This window comes from Canis aureus, chromosome 4 (assembly GCF_053574225.1).
Source record: "Canis aureus isolate CA01 chromosome 4, VMU_Caureus_v.1.0, whole genome shotgun sequence".
Taxonomy (NCBI): Eukaryota; Metazoa; Chordata; class Mammalia; order Carnivora; family Canidae; genus Canis; species Canis aureus.
The window spans coordinates 84,956,023-84,980,789 of NC_135614.1; the positions used below are offsets into that span (position 1 = coordinate 84,956,023).

The window sequence follows — 24,767 nt, forward strand, 5'->3', positions numbered from 1 at the left end:
GAGCCAAAATCAAGAGGTGGGTGCTTAACCGGCTCAGCCTCCTAGGTGTCCCTCGGTAATTTCATTCCTAATTGAAAAGGTTAGTTGAATACATTTTACTCAGTAGTTTTTTTTTTTTTTCCTACTGGATAACTGAGAATAAATATGTATTTATTATATACTTACTTATTTGGTATAAATATAAAATGACATGAGTTAAAAATATTCAAGGATTGAAAATAGAAATACATCTGTAGAAGCACTGGATTTTTCTTGTCACTCTTTAGAAATCAAAGCAATTAAAATCGTGGGGGGTGAATAAGTTGTGCAAAAGGACAATTTTATTATCTTGCATAATTTTTCTAACAGTTCTCTACCATTTCTACCAAAATGTCTGTTGCTAACTCGTAAGTAAAGATAATGTAAGTGTAAGGAATGATGAAGGGATTTCTTTATTTTTAGATAAATGAGGCTTCTTGATTTAAATGAAAAAGAATTCTTACTATTTGATGTTACTTGGAAATATTATTTCATCCCGAATAAATGTAACTATAATCATACTATTTCCAAAGCAGAGTTCCTTTTTTTTTTCCTTTAAAAAAGAAATAAATAAAGGGCTTTATTCTCCAGGATTTTTTAGTAAATAGGTCCCAGGGAACAATTCGTATTTTACTGAGGCCCTGTTAGTAAACCTCTTTCTTTTTGCAGCCGAATGGCAAGGAAAGGCGTTTGCACCCAATGATTTGGTAGCAGAGCACCATCGTGTGGTTAGTTTTTGAATAACTCAAAATAAAACACCTTTGCAATAACTTGCTTTATGTAGCCAAACATACACCTTCGTGTACTGAGTTTAGAACACCCTCTGTTCAGCTGGCCGGCCCGCATGCGTGTGCTGGGAGATGAGAAAGTGGTGTCCTTTGATTCTGTAAGTTCTACGTCCCGGGCTCTGTCCACACCTGTCATCACCTCCTTTCCACATCTTACCTAACTCCGCTCACCAGTCTCCCAAACCCTAAAGGGGCTCCCATGCTGAAATCACCAAGGTAGATTGCTTTGCTGCCTCGCCGTCACCTAAAGCTGTGTGTCCTATGGTCTGCTCAAGCTCTGAACGACCAAATCCCACCTCTTCTCCCAACGAAAGGGCTCCTGGTCAGCTCTCCTCCCGCCTAGATAAGGCTCCAACTCCTTCCCAGGGTCTTAACCCCCAGATCTCGGCTCTTTCTTGTGCTGCTTCCATTGCCATCAGCCTCCTCTTGCCCAATAAGACATGAAGCCTGGCCCCTGATTTCTCCAGAACATGGGTTAAAATCTCCTTCCTCTCCTCCTCCTGGGTTGACGTGCACCCCCATGGTTATTCCTTCTACGACTGCAGTGGCTGTTCTCAGAGTGTCACCCTTGTCTTTATTTAACTCAGCCTCTCTGCTATGAGTAATGATCAAATCTCACTCTATTAACTTATTTTTGTGCTTAAATCCTTTTGTTTGTTTGTTTGCTTCCATCATTAGTAAGAGACAGAGCAAATAGTGTATTTTTTGTTATCATCTCCTGCACACACACAAGCTACCTTCCATCTGTAGCAAATTCACTGCAATTTCTAATTGCAATAACCAAATAGGCTATTTGGTTAATAATTTGAATAATTTGAATAACCAAACAGGCTATTCATCCTTTTGCATAGAAAGACACAGCCCTACATGAGCATCTTAATTGATTCCCTCCTTTTTAAAAACTTTTCCCCAAACCTTACGCCAAAGACTTCCATGAGTCCCTTCCATGAGGCCAAGTTGATCACTTCTTACTTTCTTCCCAAATGTCAGCATTTCTGCTAAAACACCTATGAGACATGAGGCACTCACAGTTTAAGACACCGATTATGTCTACTACATTTTAGCTGCCTAAAGACACTTTATCACATCTATATTTGCGTGGTCATGACAAAGGAAATGCTTGAAATATACAGGGAGTGTAATTTTTTGTTGACTAAAGAACAAATATGTTAGCTTACTGGTTTAATTTATGATGCATCATTATTATTATTATTTTTTGGTTCTCAGTACTATGCAGAGTTTAACGTATTTTATAAATGATATACAAATGGCAGCTAAGAAACAGAAAAGAAAGATAACTTTTTCAAAATCACACAGCTTGCAGTAAATTATTGTACATGTTTGAAAGGCGTATTAACTATTGTAAGGAACCATGTAGGTTAGAAGTGAAATGTGAGATTGGTTATTTGAGGCAGCTCAAGAGATAATTGGCCTCCCTAGATAATCATGGTTTATTCTGTGAGTGCATACAGAGCACGTATTTTGCTTCAGCATTTATAAGGTTTAATGTAATCTTTCATTTTTAGGGAATATATTACCTGAGAACCTCAACTAGAAGCACTAGAACTTCCTTCAATATTCTTTTTCTGTTTTGTTTTGTCTTACTAAATTGTCACTGAATTAGTTACTGAATTTGTTCCAAAAAATATTGTCACTAAAATATGGGCATAGAACTAATAATGCCCGTGATTCTTAAGTTAATTCGTTAAAACTATCAAAAATTTGTAGTGCTACAAAAACCTGGAGTGTGACTGATGCATGGAAAAATTAAACGCGTTTCTAATAAATAGTTCTGTCACAAATTTATTTAGAAGTAGCTTTTATGAAATGTATGTTTCTTTAATAATTTTATTTAGGAAATGCTTTTTTTTTTTTTTTTTTTTGGTCTGGTCATTCTGTAGCTTTTTAAAGATTTTTTGTTTTTAATTGTAAAACTAAGATGCTGTTGAAATTTGCTGAAACCTAAAATTCAGCTTTTAAATAGGGCCATGTTTGATTTTTTTTTCCCCTTTGTTGTTGGGGCGTTCTCACCTAATAGTGTAACAACTTTTATCCCTCAAACTTCACTACTTTTTAGTAAGCTGTGGAGTTGAATTCTTTCCTCAGTGGTTTTAGGATACACACAAACTTGCCCATCTACCCCCAACCCACAAAACATACATCCGTCTCCCATGGTTTACATTTTTCCATAGCATTCATTGTCAACTACCATGCTACATATTTTGCTTATTTCTCATAGTCTTGTCCATCAAGGCCTAGAAGCTCCGTGCAGGTGGTGATTTTATCTGCTTGGTTCAGCATCATTATCCTCGGTAATGATGTCTAGAACATGGTGGGATGTCAAGGAATATTTATTGAAAGGAGGAATGAAATGCATCTGGACTTTTGCCCTTGCTCACCTTCCATCAGGCTAGTTTCCTTCTGACTTCACCATACCTGGTTCTTCTCATCTCAGTTCCTAGTATTACATCCTTAGAAATGCACTTCCTATTGGCCCTATGTAACTATGTTCCCTCCTGTCCATTATCCCATTTCTCCCCTAAATCTTAACACTAACTGAAAATTATGTATTTACTTTTTGGTTGTTGTTCTGGCTCTCCCTCTCTACAACGGAAGGTTCATGATAAAATGAACTTAATTTAACTCATTAACCACTATGTCCTCAACTCCAAACATTTGACTCAATCACTCTGGTTCTAAATCAATTTGAATAAATCAAAGAAGTTGGTGCAGATATCACCTATGGATGATTTACTATGTAACCTGAGTTGTGGTAGAATTTTAGAATAATTTCTTATGGAACGGAAAATGCTAGTAACAAATAAACTGGTTACCATGATGATCATAAAACTCAGTTTTGGGAAACTTAATTTTCCTTTAAAATGATGCTTGATCTGAAAGTCTTATCTTTGTGGTGCACCCTGGCATAACGAGCTCTCTTTACGAGATCTTATTGCTCTTGTCTTTTCATCACAGTTCAGCCTGGTACAAATCTGTTTTCTGCTTGTCTTGAAGAGCATCTACCCTGTTTTGGAGAAGGGTACAGCCCTCATTTGGACTGATTGAAAATTTTCCCTTCCATTGACCAGGAGGAACTATGATCTGATTGAGAAAGTAGAGTCTTATCACTAAAGGATACATTCCATTGAGTGATGACTTCCCTCTGTTGGTGAAATAATACAGATGCAGCTTAGTCATAAAAATTGAAGCAATAGAGCAGAGTAGAAAGTCAAGAGCAATGAAAGCACCGCTATTGTGGGTAAGAGACCACCATGATGGCATCCTCTGTTGAAATCTCAGCTCTCTCAGGCTGAGATCCAGGTGTAGGCTGGGGTGCGATCTGATTTGAAGCTTTGAGATGTTTTCCAAGCTCAGGGGAATTGTTGGCAGAGTTCATTTCTTGGTGTCTCTCTGCCTGAGGCCTGTGTTTCTTGCTAGTCATTGGCCATGTTTCAGCGTCAGCTCCTGAACGTGCCCCTTATGCACTTGCCAGGGGGATCCCACACTCCCAATTTTACTTCTTCAAGGCCAGGAACAATTTATCTGAATTTCTTTTTTCTTTTTTTTTTTTTTTTTTAATGACTCACATAATTAGGTCTGACCCCTCAACTCAAATTTCCCTTTTGGTTCACTCAACTTCAAGTCATGAGGGCCCTTTGTTATATTTGCATATTTTGTTTTTCCATCAAACTTGAATTCCTGGGGTGATATCTGAGGCCATTCACATGCAGCTCACAGAGTCAAGGGAAGGGTATTATAAGAGGCAGAAATCTTGGGGACATCTTGGAATTCTATGAAAGCTGCTGTTTTGCTAATTCCTCCAAATAGATCTACAGCTACATTTCCACAAAACGTTATCTGGACCCATGTTAAAATCCTGAAAAATCCAAGGGAGCCATTGTTTTGCATTTTATGCCACAATCGCATATTCCTCCTTGAAATGAAAAAAAAATGCATTTACCATTTAATATTGTATGTAGTTTTCCATGAGCTGGATCTTAGCAAAGTAAAAGCAGAGAAAGTGTCTAAAAATAAATATGCAAATAGGTGATGTTTACCCAATTCCTCCTTTATACCCTGAAAAGCAATGAAATATACTATATTTTGCTTCTCCATAGTCACTGATTTTTTGTTGTTGTTGTTTTTTGTGTTTTTTTTTTTGTTTGTTTGTTTGTTTGTTTTTACCATACTGCTCCCTATAATGCCAATTGTTCCTTGGAAATTTTGGTCTTACTAACTTTCCTTTCTTGAAACAGCCTTAGGGACTCAATTAAATTCTTTTTAATCAATCATTTTCTTACTTTTCTGGAAAGGTTCACGAAATCCAATGGGCCCCAAGCAATGTTATAAAGGTTTCTATTTATTGTGCAAGAGCTAAATTAGCTCAACTTCACGATAATGGAATTCTGTCATAGAATATGATTAGTTTTCTAGGAATAAAAAATAATCTTGTTTGTTCTATACCTATCTCAAATATTAGAGTTTTTGTTGGTTGTAAAGTTAGATGAGTTTTATTCTTCAGCACCCTCATCCTCAAACCCCAAATGTAGAGGGTAGTTAACCAGATGGTTTGGATAAAGTCAACTAGAGAGAGGTCAGTGTTGATTCTGTTTGCTGTTTCTGAGCTACTCGGTTTTACAAAATGGCATTGCCCAGGGGTCAGGATCATCAAGAAGTAAGGCCATGTAGGATGTCATTGTGGCATTTCTCTTAGAGTTTTTTCCAATTCTTTGATCACTGCACAATACAAGTTTCCACTCTCAAAATAATCTGTATGCACAGAGTCTCATCTCACTCCCTGACCACCAAATATTTGTCTGCTATGAAATGTCAGAAATTCTTAAAAGGCATAGACTATGCCTGATAATATTCTGACATGAGGAAAAAGATATCCTTCTGTTTCTGGACCTGAAATGGACTTTGAAGTGGGAATCAGTCGGTCAGGTGGGTGTGGCATGTTGATCAAGGAGGTGAATGAAATGTAGGTTTTGTCTAGAAAGAGTCTCCCAATCATGAAAATAAGCAGGAGCATGTTAATGTCTAGGGGAAACCAGGGAGGGAATAAGGAAGCAATTGGTATCAGCTCCTATCGTCTAAGACAGAAGTTAACTTTGGGCCACAAAAAGGAGTAAATATAAGCCAGGGCAGCTCCATTAGGTTTCTAGGCAAAAGGACCCAAGGTGATAGAATCAAAATAGTCTTACATGAGAAAATGGGGGTCAAAAAAAAAGAAAGGAGGAGAGGAGAAAAGGGGATGATGATGATGATGATAGAGGGTCACTAAGATGGAAAATTATATTGCTTAGCATTCATTGAGTATTTATAGTTCACCAAAACTTGATGTTATTTATATTTTGTTCACATAAGCAATAGCTATAATATCAAGCATGTCATGTCATGCAGGTCATTCTTTACTGTTGTTGGCTTAAAGATAAATTGACATTCCTAACAGGAAAGTGATGGAAATGGAAGAAATCAACATATTGATGTAATAGGTCAATAGGTGCGAGGCAAGTAACTAAAAATATGGAAAGTAAAAAAAAAACATTGAGCCCAAAGCAGATAAAAAAGCACGAATAAAAATTGGATGAATTAGATAAAATAAGGGAATAATTACAGGGATAATACATATAGATTTCCCCTGAATGAAAATTATTATGGACAAAACCTAAACACCACATCTAGAAGGTATTACTGTTTGCTCTAATAAGCTCTGTGGAATAGTGAGAGGATCTCACAGTGTTTTTTTCTTTTTTTTTTTTTAATTTCCTTTTTTCATCCTCAGAGAAAATGCATAAAACAACACTCTTGTCCTTAAGAGAGAAATATGCCTCCTTTATTTCCCCCAAGTGTGCTGCGGCAAAAAACCAGATGTGTTGACAAAGCAATTAGCCAAGTCATTGGAGTCACACCAGAGGGAATTAATTTAGAAAACAGAAACTTTTAAAGGTCCCTGAAAATCTCTCTGTTAATGTTAATTGCGTGTTGTGTTAGTTTTTCATAGGTGATTAGAAGTCAGGCCATTGACCTTATAGTTTATATAAAACACCACAGCAGCACCATATTTCCAGAATATAGTATTTTCAGTTATTGGGACCATGAAACTACTAGTCAGCATAAAAGTGAAAAGAAGTAGTAGTAAAATAATAGAGAATCGGTGACTTCATGGATGAATGACTTCCAAATACTATGTTTCACAATTTCCTTTCATTTGATCCCATATGTTCAAGGTAAAACATTGGTAAAATATCCTGGAGATGAGTTGCAATGCTTACTAATTATATACACATTGCTGAAAACGCCAAAGACGGAAACACTTTGTATAATTACTACTGTGTATGTTTTAAAGCTTGACATGGTTCTTTTTTATTGAAAAGACCCAAACACTCAAAAATGTCTAATAAAAAATGATATTATTGTCAAAATAAGAAGAAGGACCAAGAAAAAAATATATATTTTGTTTTACCCAACTTGTAACTGGAACGTAGACCGTGTTAACTCCAATTTCAATTTCGTGGTTTTAATCACAGCTTGATTCCACTAGATGTCAGCATCGTATAAGACTAGAAAATGCTGCCCTTAAAATCTCTTTGGCAGCTTTAACTGCTCAGATGAAACGAGTAAGCCCTACGTAAGCACGTGTGTGCGCTTACCTGCCATTTTAATACATGCAACTGATTATCCTGACAGGTTACCTAGACTATTCTATGAATGGGTCCCTCTGAGAAGGTTTCTTTACCTGCTAATTAAAAATTTTGTCACCCCTACAAAATTGATACAAACTTGCCAATGCTCTGAAACCCTGTGCCCCATCTTCCCCGCCTTCTGTGTAAGTGCACCTCTTCATTTTTGATTTGTCCTCATTTCAGCCATTAGATTTTGAAACCAAGAAGGCATATACTTTTAAAGTGGAAGCCTCCAACCTTCACCTTGACCACAGATTTCACTCAGCCGGACCTTTTAAAGACACAGCCACAGTGAAGATCAGCGTGCTGGACGTGGAAGAGCCACCCGTTTTCAGCAAGCCACTCTACACCATGGAGGTTTATGAAGACACTCCAGTTGGGACCATCATTGGTGCTGTCACTGCACAAGACCTAGATGTGGGCAGCAGTGCTGTGAGGTGAGCAAAGGAAACGTTTTATGTTCTGTGGGTCAGAGAAAGCAAATAACAAAACGAAAAACGCTCTATCCAAACCTGGATGAATTGATTCAGTTTGGTGATGGGAGACTTGAAAGCGTGATAATACTGGATGAAAAGCTATGGGATTTAACCAAAAACATCTGCTGTCAGTCCCTGCGACCGGCTTTAGTAGCGCTGTGATGTTGGACGTGTCGCTCAAGCGAAACAATCTTAACTTTTTAATCCGTGATTAAATCTGTGTTCAATCTGTGATTTCCCATGATTAATGATACTACGCTACTTTCACAGGGCCTCAAATAGAGTAGACATGTAATACATTTTTCAATCCCTCCGAAATCTCTCTCACTAAAAGTTAGTGTTTGATAAAGATGGTTTTGCCATTTGGAATTTGCAGTTCATTGTTTTCACTGGCAGTTGTGTCCACTGATAAAAGCAGGTAGTGCCAGTCCTAGGGTAAGACGGATTATGGAATTGCTCAAAGCCCAGACTTTACAAAGAGCTCCTATTGATATAAGGATATAGGGTATGAGGGTACTGTGTAGGGAGGCCACAGAGCTGTCAACAGAGTCGAGAAAATAATCTCTGTCTTTCTTCCCACCCCAAACCCATACATTCCATTTGTACTACTACTTAAATAGGGTGGGAGGTGCCCCAGATCCTGCCACATATTTTGAGACTTGCTATTGATTCAACTATGTTTCTTCTGTATGGTTAAATTCCGTGCTAGCTGTCCACATCCAGCATATATATAGGAATGAGGCTGAAAAGAGAGACACACAGAGAGAGAGAGATTGATTGAAACGGGAGAGACAGAGAGACATATGTGATTTGTTCTGAATCTTCCACCGCAGTGCGGTTGAACCTTCATAAACAAAACCAGACCAAAGAAAAGTAGGCTTTTAATACAAAGACATTTTTGACATAGGGAAAATATATAGACACATATCTCATAAGATTTTATGCCATGGGGCAATAATAACAATTTAAAAAGGCTGAATGATTTAAATAATAAATCATTCAGTGGTTACCTCAATATATTCATAGCATATAGGAAAAATCCTAGGACAGGGCAGGAGAGCATGCAAGGTCTGCTCTTTGTATTCACCTGAATCCATCTCCCAAAGTCCATCTGGGTAATCCCCTTCTTGAAACATCTCGGTGGTCAAGAGAGAACTTTAAAAAAAGCACATTTGTCTTGGGAAAGAGAAGCAAAAAGGCAATTAATGAGTATCCCTACAGGTCAGGTCGAAGGCTGGCTAATTTACTCATTGGATTCAAGTTGTTGGTCTCTATGTCCACATTACAAAATGATATCCTTTCGGTTTAATTCCAGAAAACTATATTTATTACCAATCTTTGTAGGGGCATTCTCAAGAAATCAGCTCCATTGGTAGTTATTATATATTAACCCGTTATCATTCATCAATCCTATACTTGAGGCCCTGGGTGTGCTGCTGATAATCATGAAAGTGGAAAATGCCTGGTGAGTAGATTTACAGGTAATTTCAAGAGTATAAACAGTTACAGAAGAAATATGGAGGGCTGTAAAGAAAGTAATAAGAAGGTAAATAAATATGGATTGAAACTCTCTATAGTTCAATAACTGAGAATTTTGGAACACAGTGAAATACGATACCTAGAGAACATGCTAAGTTGTTTAATTTACTGTGCATTCAACTTTGAAGACTGAGAGAAGCATGATAGAGTCAAAATATTAATAAAATGTGATTTTAATGCAATACATTAAAAAAATAATTCAGGGAGTTTATTAGTAAAACTACCACCTGGTGAAGGTAAGGTGAGGGTTACAGACTTCCAGATATAACATCATGTCTAGAGTGAAGACCCTCGTGTGAGGAATAAAGGAAGCCTGCGTCTTAGAGATACTCTTGAACTACAGGACTGATTTTTGGGGGTGGTGAGGGAGGTGGTATTACTGTCACAGCAGCTCGTGTCTAACAAGACCTACTTTATGTGGAATAAAGTAACATCCCCAGTCTTACTTCTAATGGATAGCAGCCTGACTCGCCAAAGCTGTAGACACAGATGGATCTAATTGATCCCCGGGAGGGGTTGTCAAAAGACAGAGCTGCTTTTGAATCGGCATGAAAGCTGTCTTACTTCCATGTCCTTGGAGTAGACAATAAGCTTGAATCATGTCAGTTGAGGAAACATAGGGTATGAATTACCTTTTTTTTTTGTTTGTTTGAAAACATGTTTGTTCACTTAAGAATGATAGTAAAACTATGTTGTGAAAAATAAGCATCAAAAAGTGAAATTACTTGACATGTTCAGGTACGCTCTCTGCTTGGTTTTCTTTTGCTTAACTGTCTTTTCACAGGGCTGCTGTGCGAGGTAGTAATGTAGGGCTCTGTTCTGCCATCCCAGTGGGTATTTATTAATATTATTATTTTATCATCACTGAGCCACAGCAAAGAAGCAGAGTGCAATGGCATTCAGCAAAGACTGAAGCAAGGTGGAAGAAAGATTCCGTTACGAGTGATGACTCCTCATGCGGTTGACCTTTGAACGGTGTGGGAGTCAGGGGCGCTGGCCCTCTGCAGTGGAAAATCCCCATATAATGTGACCCTCCCCCGAATCTTACTACTAAGAGCCTACTGTTGACCAGAAGCCTAATGGATAATGAAAACAGCCGTTGGACACGTATTTTCTATGATAGATGTACTATATGCTGTAGTCTTACAAGAAGGTAAGCCAGAGAAATAAACATGTTATGAGGAGAATCCTAAGGAAGATAAAATAAATTTATAATACTGTACTGTATCGAAGAAGACCCACGTGTAAGTGGACCTGCATAGTTCCAACCTGTGCTGTTCACACAGAGGATTTTTAGAGTGGCGAAAATACCCTGTATGATGTTACAATGAATTGAGATGTTGGGTGAGTTGGGTGAGTAGACAAATAAGCTATGGTACATCCAGGCAAGACAGTATTTAGCACCTCAAGAACAGTGACCTAAGGACGCCTGGGGGCTCAGGGGTTGCACATCTGCTTTTGGCTCAGGTCGTGATCCAGGGATCCTGGGATCGAGTCCCACATCAGACTCCCCACAGGGAGCCTGTTTCTCCCTCTGCCTGTGTCTCTGCCTCTCTCTCTGTGTCTCTCATGAGTAAATAAATACAATCTTTAAAAAAATATAAATAAAAAGAAATGACCTAGTAAGCCATGAAAAGATATCTATGTTATTTATGGAGGTTTATGTTACTATGTATGTTACATAGGAGAAAGATGCCAATCCGGAGTGTTTACAGGCTGTAGGACTCCAACCATATGACATTCTGGAGAAGTTAAACTAGGGAGCCAGTAAATAGATCGGTGGCTTCCAGAGCTTGGCAGGGGTGAGGGTGGGGGAAAGATGAAAGAGCACAGAGGATTTTAGGTGTTGCCTTTCTTTAATATTGTCAACTACAGGGTGGATCCTGTTGTGAGGAAGAGATTCTGATTGGGTGAGTGACTTGAGAAGATCATGTCTGACCCTTGTATATATACTCAGTTATCTCATTGGGAGGAGCTTCTTCTGAGTTTCTGGCTAATGGTACCCACAGAGATCAAGGAGAGATTGCAGATAGGCAAATCCAGTCATTGATAAACATACGAATTCAGATACGGCATTAAGTGGTATTTGGCTCAGAACTGGCATTAGGCAATCTGGAAATGAGATTCACTGAACTCAACTTTTCTCTTTACCTTTGCTCACACAATTCTATTCCCTCCATTCCCTCTATAGTTTCTCACCTTCTATTTCATCGCCTTCATCCTAGACTTGTGCCATCTTAGGTGGCGAAGCCATAGGTATACTTGTCACCTATTCTAACTCACTTCTTCCTCCAAATATTGTGTTTTTCTTATCTTTTATATTCACTAAAGACATCAGCCATATTGAAACTCTATCATTTTTGCTTATTTGAATGAATACGTATTCACTTTTTGACCACCGTCCCCAAAATGCAGAAAAATGAAAAGATTCTTGAGAGCTGGGGATATTTCCTTGTTCTCTCACATTCTACATGCAGAGTTTAATTTTATTTTAATGTTCTCTTGATATATTTATCCTAATATATAATGAAATATAGAATGTATATGTATCTGTGCATTTGTATTTTTTTCAAATTGACCATAAGCAGATCTGTTCTATGAATATAATAGGTTTTGGGTGCCTGTGTGGCTCAGTTGGTTAAGTGACTGACTCTTGATTTCAGCTCAGGTCATGATTTCAGGGTCCTGGGATTGAGCTCCAGTCAGGTTCTGCACTCAGTGGGGAGTCTGCTCAAGCATTCTCTCCCTCCCTCTCCTTCTTCCCCTCTCCCCCCTATTTCTCTCTCTGAAATAAATAAATAAATATAAATAAATAAATATATAAATATAAATTTAAATGTAAAATTGAATAATTTATAAAATATTAAATAATTTATAAAATATAAATTTATTATTTTTTTATTTTTTTAAAGATTTTATTTTATCTATTCATGAGAGACACAGAGAGAGAGAGAGAGAGAGAGGCAGAGACACAGGCACAGGGAGAAGCAGGTTCCAACCCGACATGGGACTTGATCCTGGGTCTCCAGGATCACACCCTAGGCTGAAGGCAGCGCTAAACCGCTGAGCCACCGGGGCTGCCCATAAAATATAAATTTAAATATAAATATAAAATATATATATATATATATATATATATATATATATATATATATATATAATTTGTTCTTTTTGTTTTTAAAGGTTTGAAGACCTGGGTATTTAGGGCTTAATCTATGCTATCTTAGTACAATACAGTCAAGAGCATACTTTCTCTCTCTCTCTCTCTCTTTTTTTCTTCTCTTTTAGTAAATGGTTTCTAAGTTCCATAACTTCTATAAATGGAAATAATGGAAGCTAACTGTCATCAGTACATTTGCAAGTAGAAGTCATACAAAACTCAACTTTGCACAAATAATTCTCTTGAGGATCCTAAACATATCACAGTAATAGTAAAAAAAAGTTAAATAGGGCCAACTCCCCAGGTATAAATGCATTAGGCTGCTACTGTAGTGTCTAAACTCCACACTTCCTTTTTACTTGATCCCTAAGTTTCTCTGAAATAATCCATACTATCAGGTTCCATCTGCTTTTCCTTCCCATGTCTACCATTTGTACACAGTATCTCTATTTTTTTTTCATTTAATATGTTTTGTATGGTTCATGACATTATTTCCCCTGAATCCTTCAAATGATCTAAATGTTGACTGTATATCTTTTAGTGGTGCTTAGTCCTAGGTATTGTTAATAGTTGATTGACTTCACTTAGAATTAATAAAGTAATTAGTGAAAGATAGTTTCTGATAAAGAGACTACCACACTATTTCTTTTTCTTAAAGTGATCTTTAAAAATGCTTCCTGTGGAAGCATTGAGAGTAGAGTTCAGGTTCTCATTTTGTGTAGCTCAAATCACTCTTTCGTATTCTAGTTTTTATTATTTAGCAGAGAGCAAACTAATTTTATATTATGGCCTGTTTTCTTAGAAAATACTGAAGATTCAGATAGCAATGGGGAGATAACATTTTATCCATAAGGTCATATAAAATATTCATTAAGATAAAACAGTTAATCCTTTTTGAGTACTGCTTACCTTACTTATCTCTTTCCTTTAGCATTCGTAATGTGGATTTTAATATATACATTTGCAAAAGACACATCTGATAAAGGACTTTTCTCCCAAACATACAAGAATTCTTTAAAGTCAGGATGAAGGAGATGAAATAGAGGGTGAGAAACTATTTTAATTGAAGGTATTGGAATTACGTGAACAAAGGTAAAGAGAAAAATTGAGTTTTAGTGACTTTCCCTTTAGATTTCTTAATGCTAGTTTTAAGTTGTGCAACTTATCAGTGACTTGATTTGTATGTCTGTAATCTCTCCTTGATCTGCTTGGGTAGCCATTAGTCAGAAACTCCTCAGAAGGTCCCCTCAGTGAGACAGTTGAGTATATATTATCTTCAGACATGCTCTTATCCAATTATCCATCCATCAGAATCTTCCATTTACAATGGGATCTGTTCTGTAGCTGACAATATTTAAGAAACACGACACCTTTCTTAGCAGTACCTGCTTATTTTGATTGCAATGGAAATGAAGGAAGCATTTCCTCTAAATTGACACCAATGGAATGATTAAGAATAATTCATTTGAGATGTTGTTGGTCAAGAACTTAACTTGCTATGAAGAATGAGAAGATCCTTTGTGAATAAACTCGTTTTGCTTTTTTCCTCAAATGGCCGATCCATTGACAATCTGTAAAAAAGGAGCAACTGCAAAGGACATGTACCAAATGGACAAGTGTTTATTTGCTTTTGTGGCAATTAACTGTCAACATATAGGTGACGTCATAATAACTAATTTGTTCCTGGCTTTGAGCTGAGCACTTCGGTCAGATTTGTTTCAGCATCACAACTGACATCATTTTACAGAGGGAGAAACTGAAGTTTAGGAAGATCCAATTATGTCTTTAGTTAGGCCGAGAATAGTATTTAACCATAAGCAACCAGATTCTAAAAGTCAAACTAATTGCTCCCCGAGTTCTTTTGTTTTACGTATATTTTGCTTATGCATTAAGAGATATTTGAGGTTTTTTTTAAGATTTTTTTTTTTTTTTTTTTATTCATGAGAGAGGCAGAGACATGGGCAGAGGAAGAAGCAGGCTCCATGCAGGGAGCCTGATGTGGGATTTGATCCTGGGACTCCAGGATCATGCCCTGGGGTGAAGCAGGTGCTACTCCTCTAAGCCACCCAGGGATCCCCCAAGTTCTTTAGTGTAATTGAGATACTCACCCAAGTTTTTGAGTTGCTTTTTAATTTTAAGATTGTTGAAAATATAATTAAATTCCAGAGTTTTCAGTAGCTTATTAAACAAAATTGATAAAAAGTCAAAACAGGTCAGTAAAAATGTACCATATTTAATTCCTTAAAATATGATAATTGTGGACCTTATTATATACTTGAAAGTATTCTGAACATTTCACATGTTTCCCTGATTTGAACCTTCCAACAACTTTAACTAAATCTGAAAACTGTTTAATTGAACTATGACATTTCTCAGGCTGGGAAAACAAAACCAAATTATACAGTTGTTTTATTAATATTTTTGGGGGTATGTATGGAAATAAAATCTTATTATTTGAGATTCAGTAGCCTTTATTGTCCTGGACAACCACAAAGTTCTTATAAAGTTTAGAAATAACTAAGGGTTTATTGGTAAAATTCAGTGGATCTGTGATACAGACTTACAGGTCTAATTTTTATTTGGAATGGATCTTGACATCAATGATGAGCCTTTATTTTTTATTTTTATTTTTTTGAGCTTTTATTTTTAAACAAATTTCATATTATTCTAGTTATTTGCTGAAGGAAATCTCAACGGCTAAGTGTCCACATAGCTAGGATGATAAAGTATTTTGAAGGCTTCCTATTGTTTCATGTTAAGTCCTCAAAATGACAAAACATCCAAGTTATATAAAGAATTATAAAATTATATATATACATATATATATAAAGTATATAAAAAGAATTATGTATTCTTTATAACTGACTTTTTGAGTTTACCTTTTGCTGGTTCCAGTTCTTTGCTTTAACTGAAATGCAAAGGATTCCCCCATGTAAGTTACATACATTTTATAGCCCATTCACTTCTATGATTTCTTTAATTGCTTTTGGAAAATAGCTGTTCCTCACCTTTATTCGAAATTTCATATTATTGTGATTTTTCAAAAAGATCAGTTACTTTAAATATATCATAGATATGAAACCCTCTCTTTAGAAAATATTATAAGACTGTTCGATGACTTGGGGCATCTGGGTAGCACTGTCGGACACTGTTTTCAGCTCAGGTCATGATCTCAGAGTTGTGAGATCGAGCCCTATGTTGGGTTCCATGCTCAGCACAGAGTCTGCTTAAGACTTTCCCTCTGCCCCCCCCACCCTACCCCAGCTTGCACACTCACCCTCTCTCTCTCTCTCAAATAACCGAATCAATCTTAAAAAAAAAGAAGAGTATTTGATGAGTTAGAATGAAATCTTCAGAGTGTAAATGAGCCAAAGAGTAAACAAATTGCGAGGGAGATAGGAAGCTCAGTTATTAGAAAGAGAGGGAAATAGGGCCACCTGGGTAGCTCAGTGGTTGAGCGCCTGCCTTCAGCTCAGGTTGTGATCCTGGGGTCCTGGGTTCGAGTCCCGCTTCGGTCTCCCCGCGGGGAGCCTGCTTCTCCTTCTGCCTATGTCTCTGCCTCTCTCTGTCTCTCATGAATCAATAAATAAAAATCTTTAAATTTTTTTTTTTTTTTTACAAAGAAAGGGAAATAAAAGCTGTTTTCTAATGTGGTGCCTATATTTGGGTCTTAAATGGTAAATGACTCTAGTTAAAAAGGTACTTTTCTTCAGAGACATTTGGCCACAGCTAGTAGGGAGAGTGAATAAATCCAACTGTGACCTCAAACAAAAGGCATTTGATTCAGTTCAAAGGAGTAGTTATGTTGCTCATACCTGAAAAATACTTCAGAATTAACATGCTTGAATAATCAAAGATACAAAATAAATAATTCCGTGCTTGAAACGTGATCAGGCCATGATTAACAACAACAGGTGGAGGTTCTCATGAAATAATACAATTCATACATAAAGTACAAAATGCTAGGAACAGAACAACAAACTTGGTGAAGAATCCTTCCTACTCTCTAGAAACTTTCTGTGTCATTAACCAAAGAAAATACAATTATTTTGCTATTCTAATTTGAGAGAGACTGTAAATGCCAATTAAAACCTATAAATAAGATAAAAGAAGTAAGAAGATAGAATTTTGTAACAAGGAAGCAAGAAAACTGCCTGCAGGGATTTGGCAAAAACAGGAGCCAAGGCGTGATCACGTTATTTGTTTATTTAGTCGTGCGGTACTGTCCTGGGTTATAACACATGAGAAAACTGAGACTACCTGTTTAATATTGAAGCTCTTAACTTTGGAACCCAAATTAGATCAATATTTGCCTAAACTTGACTTTCTTCCCACTACAGCAGGCTGCTTCGGAGTTTCTGAGAAATAAACCAAAGTCTGGGTATAAAATTTGGGGGGAAGATAGAGTTGGCATCCAGGTATATAAAAAGATATAAAGTCAGAAGATCATATATGGCTATTTAAAAATGACTTTATAAATGAGAAAATTTGGGGGAGCCTGGGTGGCTCAGTTGCGCATCTGGCTTCCTCTCAGGTCACGATCTCGGGTCATGGGCTGGAGCCACCTTTGCAGCTCTGAGCTCAGTGGAGTCTGCTCCTCCCTCTCCCTCTCTCTTTGCCCCACCCCTCCTCATGCTCTCTTTGTCTCTCTCTTGAAGAAATAAATAGAATCATTTTTTCTAAAAACAGAAAATCTTAAGTAACCTGGAGGGAAATAAAAGTACAGCTACTATAATTTTAATAAAATGTAGATTATGGTGTATTTACCTTTCTTTAAAGATGTGTTTTAATCATATTATGATTGAATATGGAAATGGAAATTTTTTTCCATTTTTTCCCAAATGGAAAATCTGAAGACAAAAGGGTTATGCCTTTTTTCAATCATAAATTTATAAAATGTTTAGTTTCACTTCAAATAAACAAGCGAAACTTTCTAAACTACCTAAGATACAACTTTTAATCTTACTAAGAGGAAAGTTAGAATGAGGAGGAGGATTAAGAAAAAAAAAAAAAAAAAAAAAAAAAAACCCGAGAGGAACTAATAGGAAACTAGCAACTACTATTTAGAATTTCGAGAGAAATGTTGAGATTTCTAAGAAAAAATGTAATTTTGATTCTTGATGAAGCAATTCTAATCTACGTGTTGCTGTATGTGGCTTAGGTTCTCAATAAAATGTTTATGGAAATAAATTTAACTGAATTTACTTTCACTTAATTATCTTTCCCAAGACGACAAATTTAAAAAAACAAAACGATAACAAAAAACAACCAGTGACTAAGAGAAGAGAGAGGGAAGAAATTTTGATTATTTCACATTAACAAAAGAACATTTCCTACCTTGACCTGAATCATTACTCCCCCGTCTTTATTGCTTAAGGAATGAGATGTAATACTTTTAGAGTAACTCGGTACCATCAAGTACTTTTTATAAAATGTGTTTGAGAATTTAGCTTTTCCATTAACTGTGAGAAAGTTATTAGGCAAATTAAAAGACACAATTTTAAGGAGAATGCTTACCTAATGAAGAGAAGAAAACTTTTTAAGGCATTTCCAAAAACTCATTTGCAGAAAAGTAATAAAATTGTACTCTGTCAAGTGGTCTGCACAGATTAGGTTAATGCTTTAATTTTTTTTATTTCTATTCAATTGTTAAAACAGGTTTCTTAGCAACAGTGGCTGCATACTCACATGAACTATAAATGTTTCGTTAAATATAGATCATAAACACCTTTTTAAAAAATTTAAATCTCACCTACTCGCCGAGGAAGGGTAAGATGATTCAAATTCTGTATTTCAGAGTTTTGCCCATTTACACTGGTGAGTGAGGCAAATTAGACCGTCCATATTTTGCTGTTGTGATTAATCAAAATTAAAATATCACCGTACGCTTAGATTGGCTGGGGACTGTGGCAAACCTGAAACCAACGCGTGAGCTATGCTCTGGGAGGGTCCACCTCTGGAAGATGATCTACACATTTTAGCACAGGGGTCATGTCTTCTCTGAAAACATCTAGGAAATATAGGAGCAGTTCCATTTTCATTTGCATTGATGGTCATTTCTTAATTGCTATCTTGGGCAAAACATCACAGTTTAAAGTGGTGCTGGGGGCCCCTGGGTGGCTCAGTGGTTGAGTGTCTGCCTTCAGCTCAGGGCGTGACCCTGAGGTCCTGGACTCAAGTCCCGCATCGGGCTCCCTACAGGGACCCAGCCTCTCCCTCTGCCTGTGTCGCTGCCTCTCTCTCTGTGTCTCTCAGGAATAAACAAATAAAATCTTAAAAAAAAAAATTCTCATAATGATCACATCCAGAGAAGGGGGTTGCCAAAGCATCAGGAGGTGATAGAGCTCAAGATTAGATGCTAGATAATAGTGAATGAGGGACAAACAAAAACACTGTTGCGTGAAATAGGGCCCAGCTGTTTGTGGTGTGGGTTTTAGGGGTTTGTGTGGGAGCTTTGCAGTCCAGGTATCTTAACGTGGCTTTTTGAAGCACGTGGATTGACTAACTTCACAGTGAACAACCAGACCCCTTTGTCTGGCCTGGGGATTTAGAGAGGTCGCTGTCCTCATGTCTTCTGCTTGTGTTGACTTCACTGTGATTCCCGGGCTAGAGTAACTGTGCTAAATGTATTGCTCATTGAGCCTTTTGGGAAACAGAGCCCTTGCACATAAAATGTTCTATTTAAAACTGGTAAGACTGAATGATGATAATTGTATGGGAAACATCACGACCTAGTTCAAGTATCAGCTCTATAACTTTCCAACTATGTGAACTGAGGCAGATTCCTGAACATTTCGACGCTTCTGTTTTCTCACAGGTAAAATGGGGAGATGAAAAATACATATTTTTAGGGCTTTGGTGGGGCTTTAATAAGGTAATACATGTAAACATGTAGAACAGTGTCCGGTACATGCTAAGATTTCAAAATGTTTATTAGTATGATGGAAAATGTGTGTTGGAAAAAGATTTTTTTCCACTCTATCTACTACATAAAGATTTATACAAATTCAAATTTTTTTAATTAATTTTCTTGGGTTATTTTAGTCCAGTTTTTTTTTCCCCCACTCTATCTATTACATAAAGATTTATACAAATTCAATTTTTTTAAATTAATTTTCTTGGGTTATTTTAGTTTAGTCCAGCCGCTTCACATAAAGAAGGTAACATCTATTATTATCAAAAGGGTTCCCTAATAAAGAGGATAAAGAGACAATATTAGCCCACTTCACTATTTTGTTGTTGTTATTTACAAAGTTGTCTGATACGCAGAGTAATAAAACAACCGTGGCTCTTTTCTATGTGTTTGAGGGAAATACTTCTGTACAATTGCCACATTGTTGATTGCAAAATTGCCCCTTAGTTTTCATAATATGATTTTTATTTTTTTCCTCTCTATGGAAAGAAACATTCGACCTGTGTTCTGGCCTGAGCGACTGTCTCCAGATGTCCCCCCCTACCCCCCCAACTGCCCTTCCCACAGCCACCACCAAGGAATCTTTTACTGCTTGGAAAAGTTTTAATATTCAGGAGGTTAAGGAAACCCATGGTCAGCTTTAGAATTTTAGTCTCTGCTGAGCTTTCAAGGTGTCAAGACCCTAAAATAATATGAACAGCAGGAGTACTAAATCTTTCATTATTTCCAGTTTCCCCTTGAGCATACTGACTTTGCAATAAAGAAGCTGTCATTTACACCCTTCTTTATTGCCAGGTGGGTAAGAGCTACAGGGAGAGAAATCAGGAGCTGTGTCAGGTTAGCCTGACTGCCATTATGATTCATGTGTAATCATTGCACATTTGCATCTCCTCTTTTTACACACAGGTACTTCATAGATTGGAAGAGTGATGGGGACAGCTACTTTACAATAGACGGAACTGAAGGAACCATCGCCACTAATGAACTACTAGACAGAGAAAGCACCGCGCAGTACAATTTCTCCATAATTGCGAGTAAAGTTAGTAAGTATGGTGTGGACAGGATCAATGTTGCACTGCGGGTCCTTGGACTGAACACTCGTAGACGAGTCCCTGCTGAGGTGTTTTTCAGTTTTGGCCTGAGAGCTGAGTGGTCTCCTGGGGGAACTCAGAAACCCGTTCCTTCTCCTCGCAGCCGCAGTCCAGGGGAATGGTGACAGCTGCCAGGGAGCCCTGTGTGCAGGCCGCGCGATGGCTCGCAGGGCAGGTCTCGGGTGACCTCATCCCTTGCCACGCGGTCCCCCCAAGTATGCACCGCGTTCCAACTCCTCTTGCACGCCCACAGCCCTGTGCGTGTGACACCGGGAGCTTCAGAGGCCGGGCGGGAGGGACTGATGCTGACACAGAACGGCTCATTCTGAAATATTTTCTGAAACGAATGAGAGCATTTTAAAGATCGCCCCTCTTCCTTCCCTCTCCTTTTCTTCGAATGTAATTTGAATGTTTTGCTCTTTATCATTTATTTATTTATTTATTTATTTATTTATTTATTTATTTTTCATGAATGCCACTGCAGGAGCTTTAAGTGCTGTTCTTTAAGGAGCCGCTCAGAACCGATAGGATTGTTAGAACTGATCCCTTGTGTTGATTTCTGCTTGGTCCAGAAGAGAATCCTCTAGACGGAGAGTGACATAGGTCTTATATGTTCGGAGGGACAATCGGGGATACTCTCAGTTTCCTAAGGTGATAGATTCGGGGAAGAATGGTGACATTTGGTCATCAGCCTGGTTCTTTGCACAACGAAGTGCATCTCCCCATCCATCTGCTGATGGTCTCTTGCGAGATCCCTTCTGAGTATTTTTCCTTTTGTTTCCTTCTCATTTTATTTGGTTCATCTGGTACAAACACTCTGGCAGCTAATTTCATGTTTCCACGTAGGTAGGGAAGAGCTAACTGTGAGTGTATCTGTTGAAGGGTTTCGTTCAGTCTCAACCGAGTGGGATGTAAATATGAAACAGTTTTGTTTATCTTCAGCAATTGCTTCCAAACATGAGTAGTCAAACACCTATTCCCAGGTCTTAATGATCTCTTCGGCTGATTTCATTGCTTTTTGGTTATTCTAAGGGTAGGACAACATAAAAGAACTTGCAGCTTCCACGTTGTTTATTGGAACCTTGACCTCTCATGTGAGTAAAGTGACGGCCCTGCGGCTTCCATACTAGAGAGGTGACACACTGATGGTTGTGGTCACGTTGACCATCCCAGTTCAGCTCGGCCTTCCTGGCACACCTGCCATGTGTGCGCGGAACTGTCTTGGATTGGAATCCCTAGGCCAGGCCATTTGCTGGCTTAATACCACCATGTGGCCTCCACCAATGCCACATGAAATGGAACGTGCACCCAGAGCAATCCTGCCCACATGCTTGACTCACGACGTCGTGAGAAAGACTTAAATAGTCATTAGTCCAAGCAATTTTGAGGTCATTTGTTGTGTTACGCAGCAATAGATGACTGCAGAACTCAATGACACTGTAAGCTGGAACTGTGACCCCTCGCTTGTGGGGGTACAGATTCTCCAGCCTGTTAGAATGGCAGAGACAAGTGGGAAATGCAAATACGTCAGTCTCTCTTAATCTGCCCCCATGTACTATTCCATTCCTTGCCATTGCTTCTAAGGCTAAAGTGGACTGGCAGTAAAGGCAGTTGCCCAAACATTGTCTTCTCAAGTGATCTCTGAGTTATTTGATGTGGGGGGCTCTGGGTATCCCACCTGCATGGGAACTGGATACGGGTACCAAAACAGTAGACCTTCCAACTTCTTAACCCCAGGATCCCCTCATATAGAGGACAGTCTTCCTGGGTGAGTGTGTAGCAGGATTTCTCAATTTTAGCTCCTGTTGTGCCCCTTGACCCTGAGGAAATTCACACGTCCTTGTCCCACTGAACAGGTACTTCACAGGTTGCTCTTCTCTTCAGTGGTTTCTCTGTCTTGCCATAACCTTCCAAATCTGCCCTCTGTGCTCACTTAGGCTCTGATAGAAGATCATCCAGTCAGCTGCCTAAGCAGATATGTCATCAGGAGAACAGAATGCCAGTCTTTTTAGAGGACATCTGCTTTCTTTATGGTATTTTCCTGGTCTCCTTTCACACTTGGCATCTTTCCCCCCTTCTGCACTGCTTCCTATTACAATTATATTTGTTGCTCTTTATTCCTTTCATGTCAACTTTCAATTATTTCACTCATTCTGAATGTTGGGGAATAGCTTAGCCACCGTATTGTAATTAGAAAATAAACTTTGGTTTTCTAAGATCTTTGGCAAGTGTGGTGAAAATAAATTAAGTTATAGAATATAAGACCTCCTTGAACCATTCACTCTAATGACCTGTACATAGCAAATGACGACTAAGCAGAGGGTAGTCTCTTCAAATAACGTATTTGTCACAGACATATTGATCATAATAAAAGAAATTATTAAAAACTATCTAATCTTACCTAAGCCTATTCATGCATGCACAAAAAAAAGTGCATATTTTTTTTGAAATAGGAATAGGAGGCTTCCATATCTTGAGTTAGATGAAAGCCTGCAGACATCCATTAGTAACCTGTAGCTCTGGAAGATCTCCTTCTCCCCAATGGTTATGTAGGCCACACAAACCAGCATCACGGTGTGAGGGTACTTGCAGTAGCTACTCTGATCCCTCCAATAAGAGACTTGCACTTCAACCACTTAGAAAATGGAAGGAGGGTATGCACTTTTGCAGTGGAAGCAAGTGTCACTGATCCTAAATTTTAGACTTTTCATGTTTAGAAAAATCTATTTTTTAAGCTATCAATATGATTAGGACACATGCTGGCTCTAGTGTTTATGTAAATGCGAACTAGGAACCCCTAGCATGTGGATTCTCATTAGTTATGTTGACTCTCACTGGGAAATGTGCAGAACTGGGGCTTAGACACATAATTCACATGTGTATATATTCATATATACATATATATACACACCTATATATATACACATACCATAAATAAAAAATCCATATATATATAAAACCTTATCCATATATATATGTATGTATATATCCATATATATAAAATCTTATACAATGTAAGAGTGATGTCAAGCTATTATTTCTAAAATAGGTACCCGTGTTCTGTTCCAGTGCCTATGAAAGGACCATTGTGTAGATTTTAGGGCCCCAAGGATGTCTGCTGAGGTAAATGCTATTTATCCATGTGAAAAATAAATAGGCTGAACACATACCACATGGTAATTAAAGATTTACAATAAGAATGGCTTATTGTAGGGTTTATTTTGCTTGAATTCACAGAGTTTAAAAGTAAACTCTATTCATATTCTAATGCACAAGGCTGTTTTCATTGATCAAACTAGCCAGCTGAGCAGGAAACTATCATCATGGCGAATGACTGAGAAATAGTTTATACTTGTGCTGCCAAGGAGGAAAAATTATGTAAGTATACCTTATTGCAGATTGAGCTAGCATGTGTTTTGGCCTGACCTTACATAAAAAATCTCAGGCAAATGAAATGTTACAATGATTGAACAACTTCCAATTAATTAAAAAGTAGTCATTAATCAGTGTTGCTGTAGTTGGAGATCCAAATAATTTTATTAGACTCCTAATAATTCTTTTATGCACTACTGCTTTGCTTTTTATGATACTAATCTTGAGAACTTTAAAAAAGATGGAAGCTCCAAAAATTCACTTCATTCAAATTATTAGAAACCTTCAATACATAGATGTTTCCAGTATTTTTTGGCATTATTGTAACAAATGTCATTAGGCAAAGATAATTAAAATGATCTAAATTAAAGCTCTAGAACATATTTTATATAATTATGAAATAAATGACATCAGAGACAATTATTTTCTTGGTCAATCGTTATCCAGATAGCAAAGGATTATTTGCATTTTTTGTGAAAGAGGTCAAAAATCAGTGAACCGACTCCCTCACTGCTATCTTTGGGGAATATTTTCCATGTAAATATATCATTATGAGTTGAGATTAAATTATTGGTTGATTACTTTTTGAAGTTATTTGGTCTGCCGAGCTATTTTGTTATAACTCCTTTTTACTCCAACATAATGCAAATGACATCATTTTCATATGTGCAGAAAAATTAGACTCTGACATTATTGCCCATAATTCAGGCTAAACACAAATTCA

The 24,767-nt window shown here is 37.5% G+C and overlaps 1 protein-coding gene across 3 annotated transcripts in view; it reads left to right on the forward strand.

The window, feature by feature from the left end:
* CDH12 (cadherin 12) overlaps window positions 1-24,767 on the forward strand; it is a 966,147-nt gene that overhangs the window by 914,794 nt on the left and 26,586 nt on the right. For all 3 annotated transcript variants that reach the window (XM_077896365.1, XM_077896364.1, XM_077896366.1), the window contains 2 exons: window positions 7,676-7,929; window positions 20,487-20,623. In XM_077896365.1, coding sequence (XP_077752491.1) covers window positions 7,676-7,929; window positions 20,487-20,623 — 391 coding nt within the window. The remainder of the gene's footprint in view (window positions 1-7,675; window positions 7,930-20,486; window positions 20,624-24,767) is intronic.